This window comes from Anabrus simplex, chromosome 2, assembly GCF_040414725.1.
Source record: "Anabrus simplex isolate iqAnaSimp1 chromosome 2, ASM4041472v1, whole genome shotgun sequence".
In the NCBI taxonomy this organism is placed as follows: domain Eukaryota; kingdom Metazoa; phylum Arthropoda; class Insecta; order Orthoptera; family Tettigoniidae; genus Anabrus; species Anabrus simplex.
The window spans coordinates 362,916,836-362,930,722 of NC_090266.1; the positions used below are offsets into that span (position 1 = coordinate 362,916,836).

A 13,887-nucleotide genomic window follows, 5' to 3' on the forward strand; every position below is an offset into this window, starting at 1 on the left:
AAGTTTGCTGTCTTACTCTCTCCATCAGAACTCTGGTGCAGCCCCAACTCTTTCTTCCCTGCTAGCCTAGCTCGTTCCACGTGAACTTTGGTGCCACGGCTTCCTGGCTGAGCTCTATCAGTATTAAAATTGGACAAATCACGTGGTTTTAAAGATACGAATTCTTCAAAATCTTTCTCCTGTAATTGCCTTTTTTCTTTCCAACAATGAAAGTCCTATCTTAAAAGCATGAATTTTATCCCACTTAGCATAAATCAAGACATTTTTGTCTTGCAAAGCAGCATTTAAATCACACACGTTTTTGTCATGTCAGCTAAGAAGGCAAGGTCAGCAACCTAGTGCATGTGTTCTTACATCACCATAGCTGCAGCAACAGAGAGTAGTGGAGATCAGCCCTGGGTGGACATGGAGCAACGTCAAGACTCCTCAGCCCTCCAACGCCAAGCTGTAATGGTCTAACCTAATTTACGTACAATGAGGAACTAGTTCAGAAGTATCTTTTACCTCCATAAAACTATTTCCCACAAATCAATCAACTTCACTGCAGATTTTGTGCCTTGCCTTAGTATACTCGCACAGGCTGTGTTTCATACATAGTGTGTCACTGAGCTGATAACAGTTTTGTAAGCAATACTCTATCTCAAGAACTAATCTATTCGAGGAAATTTAAGCAGACACCCAGATACATCATAAATGGCATAATTCATTTTATTTTTTATTTTTACAAACATGTAGGTTGTCGAGTTCAAATATAGGGTCATAAAATTTGAAAACAAGAGAGAAAATATTTTTTAGTATAATTTAAGTTATGAATACCTGTTTCTTCTCTACTATCTTGTTTAGCATAAGCACAGCCTTGCAATTCTGTTCCCACACCATGAGCCAGAAATGACCAATAGTGTTTGGTAATGGACCTTGTGTCAAGATATACCGTCGATGGGCTCTCTCCATCTGCAAACATAAAACAATTTGTTGTTAAAAAATTAAATGAATTTAATATCAAATGCTGGTATGTTACTACTACTCATAAATAATCATGTGATAAACACACTTTGTAAAATGTAAGTTTCTAAGGTGAAATAACGTAAATAACTGTTGGAGCTGCCATAAAACCTGTTTGTGTTGGTGCAACATAGAAAAAAAAGGTGCTTGAACATAGAAGATTTAACATGGTACAGGCAGAGATTCAAATTACAGTCTCTCCTTTATTTCGCAAGGTGACCCTGCTAAATGGATGTCGTAAGATTTATTTGATACATAGCCTATTCTAGACATGATACTGTATAGGCTTTTGGGCTTATGCTGTGTCAAGAAAATAAGGTGAAATTCTTTACGTTTCGCAGAGAACTGTGCTCTGCGTCATCAGAAGAAAATCTCGACTGTCCACGAGAAAGGCTTCTTAAACAATGACTTTTTGAAATTCAGACGTTATAATATAAGTGGAAATGGTACGTTCATTCATCATCAGATGGCTCGCTGGACGTGGCACAGCTCTAGCGTTCGAAGCGGAAGCTGACCGAACCTTTAGAATCAGTCTAAGAGGGTCACGTGTATGTAACATGTGACATTGACAGATGTATGACATTGACACAAGCCTGCAATGAAACATCTGGCAATGAGGAATGTACGACGTTGGAAAACACCGAGATGAAATAACAGTAGTGAAGGGACAGGAAAGGGAACTACCTACGTAAATCCTTAATGGCTGGCAACCAGGGGCCTGCTCCACGAACAAACTTTGCAGCTTTTCACTTTTCAGTTCAGATTTTGTTCCACCGACACTTTTCAGATTTAGCTTGGTTCTGGATCACTACTTGAAATAGCACCGCATCGAACGAATACCTACAGCCATTCATTTCTGGTCTCCGCTACGAGGTTATGGAATACGATCCCGGATGATATTAAAAAGTCTTGCTCATCTAGGACATTTAAAACAGCCTACCGTAAATTCCTCCAGAGTACATACAGTTGACTCGAATGAATGTAAGAGTGAATGACATGTGAATGAAACCAAAAATGACGTACTAGATTTAAGTTCTTAGGCTATCCCATTTACGTCCTTACTACTCTCATTTAAGGCTATAGACTGTTCATAGAAATAGACTACATGGTAACAATGATTTTAGTTCACTCCGATCGTAACATACTAGTTAATTTATTTTAGCCTTATATTTGAATAAGTTTTTCTTTAAGCTAGTTGTAGATATATTCTTTAGGTTATAAGTTGATATAATTTTTTTGTTATTATCCACTCTCTATTTATCCTTTAATTTTTCATCAGTAGTAACCTTAATTAAGTGTATTATTGTAATTCCTTATCTGACATATATATCTCAATAAGAGTAATTGATTACAATGATACTTTAGATTAATACTGTAAAAATAAAAAAATTGTATGTGGTTAAGTGTAAGAGAGGGCCAAAAGCCCTAACTTCTCCACTTAATAAAGACACAAATAAATAAATAAATAAATAATAAATAAACAGGATTTTTAATGAAGGTTGAATTTCCTTCTGTATATGGATGTGTTGACGGTACTCTCGTTAACATTGATGTGTGTCATCCTTTGAGAGGTTATTTTTAAATTTGCCAAAAAGGATGTCATGTTTCTCCTTGACAACTTCCAGCACAGCCAGCTTCTTGTAATAACCTTTCTTCCCCATGATAAAAACGGTACGACAATTATACCGCCAAGTTCGCCGCGAAAAGTAAAGCATTAAAATCATACAGTATTTGGTCTGTACAGGTTGCTCATGGAATAAACTTGATCGGATCACTCATTCGCAAAGACTTTTCACTTTGCGAAGGAATTGAAAAGTACAACCTAGTTCATGGTGGAACAGAATGACTTTGTACTTTGCAAGAATTGAAAAGTTGCAAAGTTTGTGTGTGGAACAGGCCCCAGGTATTAATTGATAGCCAGTGTCTCTGTTGAAATTGTTAGGATTTCTAAGTATTCCACAGCTTCCCATATAATCCTGGACCTGTAGTGTCTAGTGTGGGTAAGAGCTCGAGCATCTTGGAACATGACATCATTACATGATAATAGAGAATAGAGCGTGCTCAGCTAATGCTGATTTGTCTGGCTGCTTGAGACGAATATTACGTTCGTGTTGCTTGATACGGGTACCAATGGACCAGCATGTTTGGCCGATGTATACCTTACCGCAAGTACAGGAAATTTTGTATACCCCAGGATGTAAAAGTGGGGACAATTTGTCCTTGGTTTTACTCAGACTGTGAGCAATTTTAGAGGCTTTTATATTGTGGTTTTTATATTGTGTTTGCAGAGGACCTTCGCAATTCGATCTGTGGTGTTGTGAATGTAAGGCAAGTAGGCAGTTCCCTTCACTTCTTCCTTCTGTGAGCTTTGCTCGGTCGTTTCTCTGGGATGCAGGGCTCCACGAATCTGCAAATCACTGTAACCATTACCTCTGAACATGATTTTGAGCGTGTCCATCTCCACCTGGATATTTGATGGCTCACAAATTCGTCTCGCCCTCTTGGCAAGTGTCATAAGAATGCCTTGTTTTTGTGCTGGATGGTGGTGAGAATCTGCATGAAGATAGCGATTAGTGTGGGTAGGCTTACGATAGACGGTATGTCCTAAGAAGCCGTCCAGTTTATTTCTTACTAGAACATCCAAGAAAGGAAGGCTCCGTCTGACTCATCTCCATAGTGAATTTAATTGAAGGATGTTGCTGATTTAGATGGTTTAGATATAGATGAAGTTTCTCAGGATCTTCCGTCCAGACCACAAATGCATCATCAACATACCTCCACCATATCATAGGTTTGACGGGTGCCAAAGCAATAGCCTCCTCCTCAAAATGCTCCATAAAGAAATTAGCCACTACGCGCAAAAGTGGGCTTCCCATAGCCACTCAGTCTGTCTGTTTGTAAAAATTCCCACCCCACAAGAAATAGCTGGAAGTCATGCAGTGATAAAATAGCTTAGTAATGTCCTCAGGGAACAGGTGTTCAATGAGAGACATGACAGAGTCAATCAGCACTTTAGTGAACAAGGACTCCACATCAAAACTCACCAAAAATGCATAGGTTAAAGGGTTATGGTTGACAAGCTTTTTGACAAAATATCCAGAGCCCCTGACATATGATTCAGTACATCCTGTGTGTGGCTGAAGCAATTTGCAATTTGCTTAGGTATTTAGCCAGAGCACTAACAATAGGTCTGAGGGGAACATCTTTTTTTATGAATCTTAAGACAGTCCATATAATCTAGGTGGCACTGCATCCCCCAGGGACAGATGTTTAGCCTCCTCTTTTGGAACTGAAGACTGCCTCAAGAACTTCATGGAAGCGTTGGACACACAAGTGGTGGGGTCACGTGAGCTCAGTCTGTAAACTGGCTCTGACAATAGAGCCGAGATCTTATTCTTATATTCGTCAGTGTCCATAACCACTGTCGCATTACCCTTTTCAGCTGAGAGAATGGTCAGTTCAGAATCATTTCTAAGTTCCTTCATAGCTCTCCTTTTGCCTCTTGTTACACTGGGCACGGGTACAACAGCGGACCTTATGAGTCTCACACGTTTGTCTTAACTCCTCAGCCTCATCCGTAGATAATTTGTGGATGGCTGCCTCAACGGAAGCAATTAACTCCTCAGTGGGAATTTTAGAGGGAGCGACAGCGAAATTAAGACCCCTAGCTAGAACTGCCGTTCGGTTCTCGTCCAAGGATTTCTTGGAAAGAATGACGACAGTTTTACTAGCATCCGGGTTTGTGCGAGATACCGCCTGTTTCTGAGCTACTTCGATTTCTGACTGAATGACACCTGGTTGAATTTTCGTTCAGCCTGTGTAGCAGTATTGCGATCAAAAGTCAACCACAATTCCTGCGAGTGTGTTGCTTAAAAGCAGGTGTAAAAGAAGCAACTCTCGGGTCACCGGGTACAGTTCCTTACGAGTGTAATGCACACTCTCGATCACAAGAGCCTTGCTAGAACGTTGATATATTCTCCTGGCCTTCGGTGTATTTACGAACAGACGGACGGAGTGGCTATGGGAAGCCCACTTTTGCCCATAGTGGCTAATTTCTTTATGGATAATTTTGAGGAGGAGGCTACTGCTTTGGTGCCCGTCAAACCTATGATATGGTGGAAGTATGTTGATGATGCATTTGTGGTCTGGACAGAAGGTCCTGAGAAACTTCATCTATTTCTAAACCACCTAAATCAGCAACATCCTTCAATTCACTATGGAGATGGAGTTGGATGGATGCCTTCCTTTGTTCGATGTTCTGGTAAGAAAGAAACCGGACATCCCCTTAGGACATACCGTCTATCGTAAGCCTACCCAAACAAATCGCTATCTTCATGCAGATTCTCACCACCATCCAGCACAAAAACAAGGCATTCTCACGACACTCGCCAAGATGGTAAGACAAATTTGAGAGCCATCAAATACCCAGGTGGAGATGGACACGCTCAAAGTCACTTTCAAGAGTAATGGTTACAGCGATTTGCAGATTCATAGAACCCTGCATCCCAGATTAACGACCAAGCAAAGCTCATAGAAGGAAGAAGTTGCATTCACAACATCACAGATTTAATTGCCATGGTCCTCCGCAAACACAATATAAAAACCATGTTTGGCACTGCCACTAAAATTGCTCACAGTCTGAGTAAAACGAAGGACAAACTGTCCCCACTTTTACATCCTGGGTAATACGAAATTCCCTGTACTTGCAGTAAGGTATACATCGGCCAAACATGCCAGGCCATTGGTACCCGTATCAAGGAATATGAACGTAATATTCATCTCAACCAGCCAGACAAATCGGCATTAGTTGAGCAAGCTCTATCGTCGGGTCATGATGTTATGTTCCAAGACGCTCGAGCTCTTACCCACACTAGACACTACAGGTCCAGGCTTATACCTGAAGCTGTGGAAATACGTAGAAATCCTAACAATTTCAAGAGGGACACTGGCTATCAATTAAGTAATACCTGGTTGCCAGCCATTAAGGATTTACGAAGGTAGTTCCCTTCCCTGTCCCTTCACTATTGTTATTTCTTCTCGGTGTTTTCCAAATTCCTACGTTCCTCATCGCCAGATGTTTCATTCCAGGCTTGTGTCAATGTCATACACCTGTCAATGTCATGTTACGTACACATGTTATGTGACCGTCTTAGACTGATTCTGATGGTTCGGTCTGCTTCCACTTCGAACGCTAGCGCTGTGCCACGTCCAGGGAGCCATCTGGTGACGAATGAACATACCATTTCAACTTCTATTGTAACGTCTAAATTTCAGAAGGTCATTGTTTAAGAAGCCTGTTTCGTGGACAGTCGAGATTTTCTTCTGATGACGCAGAGCACAGTTCTCTGCGAAATGTAAAGAATTTCACCTTATTTTCTTGACACGGCATAAGCCCAAAAGCCTATACAGCATCACATCTATAAGTACGGGCCGTGACAGCATCAATGACAACATAGCCTATTCGTTTTATAAAACTGGAAAATAAATAGTTGGCATAAATTTGCCTGAAGGATTTGGATGAGGTACCACAAAGAACAAAGATGTGTTTCAGATGCCAGACAGCTCTACACAAACCAGTGCTTCCCACAAGAAAAGGAGAGGAATAATAAAACTGCTATGCACTGTCATATCATATGCACATGATTATGTTCATATTAATATAGGTATATAAAGTGAACTTTGGTAACTTCACTAGTTCTCCACAGAAATGACTGAGTACAGACCCAGAATACACAAATGTGTGGGTCATGAAAAACAATGGAATATAGTTTGTTTGCTGAAAAGACTTTTATATATATATATATATATATTTTTTTTTTTATTTTTTTTGGGGGGGGGGTGATAAATTTGGGTGTTAAATAACAACTTTAGTAAAAATCTCTCTCTTCGCTTACTTTGGGTCTGAAGGGAGTGGATATGACAGTGCATAGCAGTTTTATTATTATATATCATATCATGAAATAATTTTTTTCAGATGGTGATTTAAGATACATAAAATATAAACTCTTTATTACATAAAATATGTTTATTTTTCTGAAAATCCTAACAGAAGCATTGAAAAATGTTCTCAAATTTTGAAAACAAATTGTGATAACCGCTTACGATGATGTAAGTCCATTTTATGTGAAAGTCTCTGAAATGCTTATTCTTGGGTGGAGCAGCTGTCGTGCAACATGTGCATACACAGTTCATACATGGTTGGCCAGTGCATACATCATCTTGTTTGATGGGCTTCCTTCTTATTCTTCCTCCTCTTGAAAGGGCACTGTGTGGGTTGATGCAATTAGTATTCCAGCTATGGCTAATCAAAATTTCATGACATCAAGAATGCCTTTCTTTTAATTCCATTGCTTGCATCTCTCCTGCACTCCATCCACACATTAACTGCTGCCAGATCAATAAGACGAATGGCAGTTTTCAGCATACATTTCTTTGTTTTAAAGAATGTTCGATACTCTCCCAACAGCTGATCGCAGATGTCAAGACTGCCCATCTTTTCATTTTTATTTATTTTTTGGCTCTGTTAGGAACTGGTACTTTAATTTACTACTTTTTCTTTTTTTGTCCCATTCCTCTACTTCATGAACTGGGACTTCTCCAGTCAAATTTGAGGCCATGGTCACCACTTTATTGAGTCCTCCCATCGAATTAAACATATTACATCACCCCATTGATATACGGTTCCACTGGCCGGAGACGAAGATATGCTCTTCTCTTCATCATCCGAGCTTTGCTCTTCCCTAAATGGTACTTCAATATTTAGAACAACAATAGTTACATCCTCTTTTTCATCAGATGAGAATTCCAAGGGCCTGTTTCATAAAACTAAGTGATAATACTACCTAATAATATTAGAACTCATAAAAATAATTATTAGTAAACCAAATTCTGTTTCATAAAGATTTATTCATGACTAATAAAATGGCTTCACTCATAATATTAGTTCATTAGTCAACTGATACAACTGGAGGTTAGAATCAGTTTGTTGCATGTTCTTAGTTTGTTTTTCCCTTGCAGTAGGCTAGTGTTCGACTACAAACAGCTAAAGAAATAGAATATCTGAAGAAAAGAAAGTTCCAACCTGAAGTTCGTAAACTGGAGCTCGAGATGTTTGGAAATGAAAAAATCGTTGAAAATTGAACATTCGCCCCCTCACAAGTGGCAATGAGGAGCTGGGAGAAGAAGAGCGACACACTCAGAACTTTTAGATTGCAAACGATGATTGTTATATAGTAAATGTTGAAGGAAACCTTGTTATCGCTCATCCGCAGACCTCAAAGTAAGTAAAAAGCATTATTCTGTTTGGTGGCCATACCATTTTTCTTTTATTCAGTCACCACAAAGTCTGTTGAGGCAGAGTGGTCGTAAAGGAACTTCAGTTTTCATTGAGCCTGGACTGGAACTTTCTCCCACTCCTGAATACCCTCTTCCTTCTAATGATTGTCTTCCATTTCAGGGCCCTGTTTCATAAAACTAGCTAATAGTATTACCTAATAATATTAGAATTCCCAAATTCTGTTTTATAAAGGTTTACACATGACTAATAAAATATCTTCACTAATAATATTAGTTCATTAGTCAGCTGATACAAATGGAGGCCAGAATTGGTCTGTTGCATATTGTCACTGCCGGGACAAAACCTCCTATGTGAAATATTTTAGCTTAGAACTTTGGCCGGTAAGGTTCTGTCATCTAAGGTGCAATATTGTGTGAATATGGTCAAGGAATTCTCGCTCTTCATAATGTATGTGCTGCGGGTCAGTATATCTCCAAAAATATTATCACATAGGAGGTTTTGTCGCGGCAACGACGATATGTTCTTGGTTTGTGTTTGTTCCTAGTAGTAGGCTAGTGCTTGAGTACAACCGGCTATTAATCCATATGTTCTATAAGCTCACTTGATATTTTTGTTGTCCTGACTTTGATACATATGAGAATGGATAAAAGAAGTGAAAAAAGTGATTGAGTTAAAGCACCAACTATTCACAGCCTTTGGCACACTATAACCATCCTTGTTCTTTTTATGTTTTTTACTTTATGTGCTCTTAAAAATCTCTCGAGATGGACTAGCGAAATCTTCGTTTACTACCCCCTGTGGCTGGGGGGTGGTAGAGTAACACCCATGGTTTCCCTTGCCTGTTGTAACAGACAACTAAAAGGGTCCCCAAGGGCTCCCAACTTGGGAGCGTGGGTTGGTAACCACAGGGCCCTGAACCGAGTCCTGACGTTGCTTCCACTTAATTGTGCCAGGCTCCCCACTTTCATCCATCCTATCCGACCTCCCTTGTTCAAATCTTATTCTTTTCCGATCGTGACGGTATTAGGTTGTGAGGCCTAGAGAGACTTTCATTTTCAAGCCCTTCGTGGTCCTTCTCTTTCTTTGGCTGATATCTTCATTTTCTGAAGTGTTGGATCCCTTCCAATTTTACTATCTGATTTTAGTGTTATATAGAGGATGATTGCCTAGTTGTACTTCCTCTTGAAACAATAATCATCACCACCACCACCATCTTGGTTTAATGGTGGTATAAGCCAAGATTTTAAAAGATAGCTGGAGTCTCCGAGCAGAACTGCACTAGGGAAACACAATGATACTGTGTATAACTACCAACCCATGGAGTGCAATGTGAACTGCTGTTTTGAGGTTATACTTCATTCCTTGCTGTGGAACATTCTATTACCAGTCCCATCAACCAAATACTCAAAAGTTCTGTAATCTAACCTTAATCTCTCATTGCATTCATATGTTTGTTATGTACCAGTACAGGCTGTTTCTGGTCTAAAATTTACTGAACGGTGAATACTTGCACTCATTCCACATCATCATTTGAATCAGAGTCGGCCATTTTACTCATCTTCACAATTTTATGCCAAAATATCAAAATTCCACTCACTTTGGTTTCACTAATAATATGGATTATGAGTCAGAATACACTAATGGAAACAATCCCAATAATATGAGTAACTTACTAGTCATGTTGTCTATGAAACACTTTACTAATATTAGGAACATCTACTAATAATTTTGACTGATGAACTAATTACTAATATTACTAATAACTTTATAAAACATAATATTTATATTATTAGTTAATATTATTAGTTAATATTATTGGTTTTTACTAATAATATTAGTGAAATATGGTTTATGAAACAGGGCCCTGTTTCATAAAACTAACTAATAATATTAGAACTCATAAAAATAATTATTAGTTTATCAAATTCTGTTCCATAAAGATTTACACATGACTAATATCTTCACTAATAATATTAGTTCATTAGTCAGCTGATACAAATGGAGGTTAGAATCGGTCTGTTGCATATGTTCTTGGTTTGGGTTTGTTCCTAGCAGTAGGCTAATGCTTGACTACAACTGACTATTAATCCAAATGCTCAAAAGGCTCAGTTGATATTTTCGTTGTGAATTTGATACGTATGAAAATGGATAAAATAAGTGAAAATAATGTGAGAGAAGAAAGTTTCTTTGCGGAAAGTGATTGAGTTAAAACGTCAACTATTCGCAGCCTTTTGCACACTATAACCCTCCTTGTTCCTTTTACTTTTTTATTACATGAGCTTTTAAAAATCTCTGAGATGGACTAGCAAAAGCTTTGTTTACTTTCTTTTGGTGGAAGCGGCAGGATAACAGCCACGGTATCCCCTGCCTGTCGTAAGAGGTGATTAATAGGGGTCCAAGGACTCTCAACTTGGGAGCGTGTGTTTGCGAACATGGGGCACTGAGATGAGTCCTGCCATTGCTTTAACTTACTTCTGGCAAGCTCATTTTCATCTACCCTTCAAACCTCCCTTGTTTAACTCTTGTTCTTTTCCGACCCTGACAGTATTAGGTTGCGAGGCCGAGAGAGTCTTTCATTTTCACGCCCATCGTGGCCCTTCTCTTTCTTTAGCCGATACCTTCATTTTTCAAAATGTCGGATCCTTTCCATTTTTCTGATTAGTGTTATTATAGATGATGGTTGTCTAGTTGTAGCCTACTTCCCCTTAAAACAATAATCATCACCAGCATCATCTTGGTTTATTTGTGATATAAGCCAAGATTTTAAAGAATACCTGGAGTGTCCGAGCAGAACTGCACTAGAGAAACACAATGATACTGTGTATCACTACCAACCGGTGGAGTGCAATGCGAAGCTGCTATTTTAAGGTTATGCTTCATTCCTTGCAGTGGAACGTTCTATTACCAATCCTATCAAGCAAATACTCAGTAGTTCTGTAATCTAACCTAAATCTCCCATTGTATTCATATGTTTGTTATATTCCAGTACAGGCTGTTTTTGACATAACATTTATTGAACGGTGAATACCTACACTTGTTCCTTATCACTATTTGAATCAGAGTCGACCATTTCAGTGATCTTCATAATTTTGTGCCAAAATATTAAAATACCGCTCACTTTGGTTTCACTAATAATATGAATTATGAGTCAAAAACTCATGGAAATAATCCTAATAATATGAGTAACTTTTATTAGTCATGTTGTCTATGAAACAATTTACTAATATTATTAGGAACATCTACTAATAATTTTGACTCAAACTAATAACTAATATTATTAGCTAATAATTTTATGTAACATAATACTAATATTATTGGTTTCTTACTAATAATATTAGTGAAATATGTTTTATGAAACAGGGCCCTGCCCACAATTAATGGACGGAACAAAGGTTCAAAAAGAGAATTGCTCAATATGTTGGTGGTTGTCACAATAAGAAATCCCTCAATACTGTTAATGTGGGCAGGGCTGGTACCAAAAAATAGCTTCAGTGGCTGAACTCTTATAAAAGACTGTGTGGATAAAATAAAAATGGCCCAGAAAATATTTATAAAACTGATGCAGAACTGACCCTTGTTAATGAACAGGAGAACTCCCCATCACAGGAAATGCTGGAAACAGACATTTTGGCGCACCAACTGGTTGCTGTAGGCCTACATGTCTCCGCGCGCATCTCCCATGTACTTCGGTGTGTCATTACATGTGAGTGAGAAAAGCAGACGTGTTTAGTGACCAGCTGAATGCAACACAAACTGGTGCTCACGATGAAACAGTGCACGTTCATTGTCAAGTGTTATGCGAAGCACGATTCATGGAAAACCTATGCAGAACTGTTCGGGCAAGAGTTTAAGAAAGGAAGTCTTTTGGTAAAACCTCCAGCAAAGTCTGCAATGCAATACAAGATGGCACAAAATGGGCTCTGTAGTGAATAAAAACTGTAACTATCCAAAAGATTCACTTGTGAAAATCCTTGTGAAGTGAAGCTTTCACGGTGTGTAGAATTATTTACTTCTTTTTCCGGGTTGAACCGTGGTGTTGTTTTGGGTATAGTAAACAACACGGTTCAACCTGGAAAAGGAACTAAATATTCCTTGTGAAATTTATCACATGTAATATCTGAAGAGAGTTCGAACACCAGAAAACATTGCTCGAGTGAAGGAAAGCCTGAAATGAAGTCCGACGAAATCTCAACACTGTTTTATTTGTGCAAGTGAGAATTAAGAGACAGTCATGTCAAAACATTATCATAAAGGACCTGCATCGGTATCCTTACAAATTTACTGTTGTGCAAACGTTAAATAGTCTAGACAAACCTTCGCGCGTTGAGTTTTGCCGGTAGTTTCTGAGTGAAGTGGAGTCAAGACTTTTGGATCCTCTGTTTTTCATTTCTTAAGATAAAGCCTGGTTCAGCCTGTCAGGGTATGTGAACTCACAGAATACGTGCCACTATGCATCAGAAAATCCCCATCAGTACACTGAAAAACCATTGAATAATCTCGAAAATTGGTGTGTGGTGCGCAATGTCTGGTGTCTGCATCGTAACATAATTCTTTCATCAAACTGTTAATGCTAACCAGTATGTCCAGACACTGTTTAATCCATATGTGGATCGACTCACAGAAGCCAGGGAAAAGGATAGAACGACTGATACTGTCTGGGGATTCACATATACCACCCTTATAAGAAGGAACGCGGCATGAAGCAGGCCTGGCAAGGTATGAAAATATGACAATTACTCCTGTGAACAAAATTTGACAAAGTTAAAATAACAGAAAATTTTGTAGTAATTTACTGTGTGCTCTGAACTGATCTAATGTGCTAAGTATAATTGCCTTTCTCGGTATGATTTGAGCTGGATGAGCATGGGAACCAAACTTTCATTTGCACAAAGGAGAAGCGTTTGTATCATAGGGTTTCCACGTGTGTGGCGCCTTGGTCAAGAACATATAAAAGGGAGCATTGAGTGGATATGGCATTCTTTGGAAGACAGATGATGAGACAGGGTGCGTCGTGAACTTGTAGCAATTACACAAAGCCAGCATAGAATATATAGTGTCAGTCAGTTTTTATCATTTGTAGCCTGGTGAAGTAGCAATTACAAGGAGCTAGGAAGTAATATTTTCATCAACTTTGACACAGAAATCTGGGTGCAGTTGTGTGCTACAATTTTTAACAAATACTTTCTACATATGATTAGGAGCTGTACGGGACGAACTATAAGCCCCGAGCAGAGACATGTTATATAGTTTCTTCAGTCCTAACCCACGATATTCTGAACTAGGAGTGACGGGAGTGCGCAAACAGGCATCTCAATTGTGTGCGTAAAACTGCAGTTATTGGCGGCACGGGAATCTACGACAACAGCTGATTAAGCACGAGACCTTCCTATAAACCAGCACTCAAGCAGACGGCAATGTAGGGCTAAATCCATACCACAACAGTCCGGCATGGAGGAGCCATGAGGTCGCAATATAACAGATAGGTTTGAACAGATTTTTCTTTTAGAACGAGAGGGGGACAGTTTAGCTTCGCATATTTCTCTTTGAAAATAAACGTCCATTACGCCTGAACACTATGAGCCCGGACG

At 39.0% G+C, this 13,887-nt stretch overlaps 1 protein-coding gene across 2 annotated transcripts in view; it reads right to left on the reverse strand.

The window, feature by feature from the left end:
- Nucleotides 1-13,887, reverse strand: part of Ptp61F (Protein tyrosine phosphatase 61F) — a 426,371-nt gene that overhangs the window by 361,682 nt on the left and 50,802 nt on the right. For both annotated transcript variants that reach the window (XM_067140770.2, XM_067140769.2), the window contains exon 3: nt 817-951. In XM_067140770.2, coding sequence (XP_066996871.2) covers nt 817-951 — 135 coding nt within the window. The remainder of the gene's footprint in view (nt 1-816; nt 952-13,887) is intronic.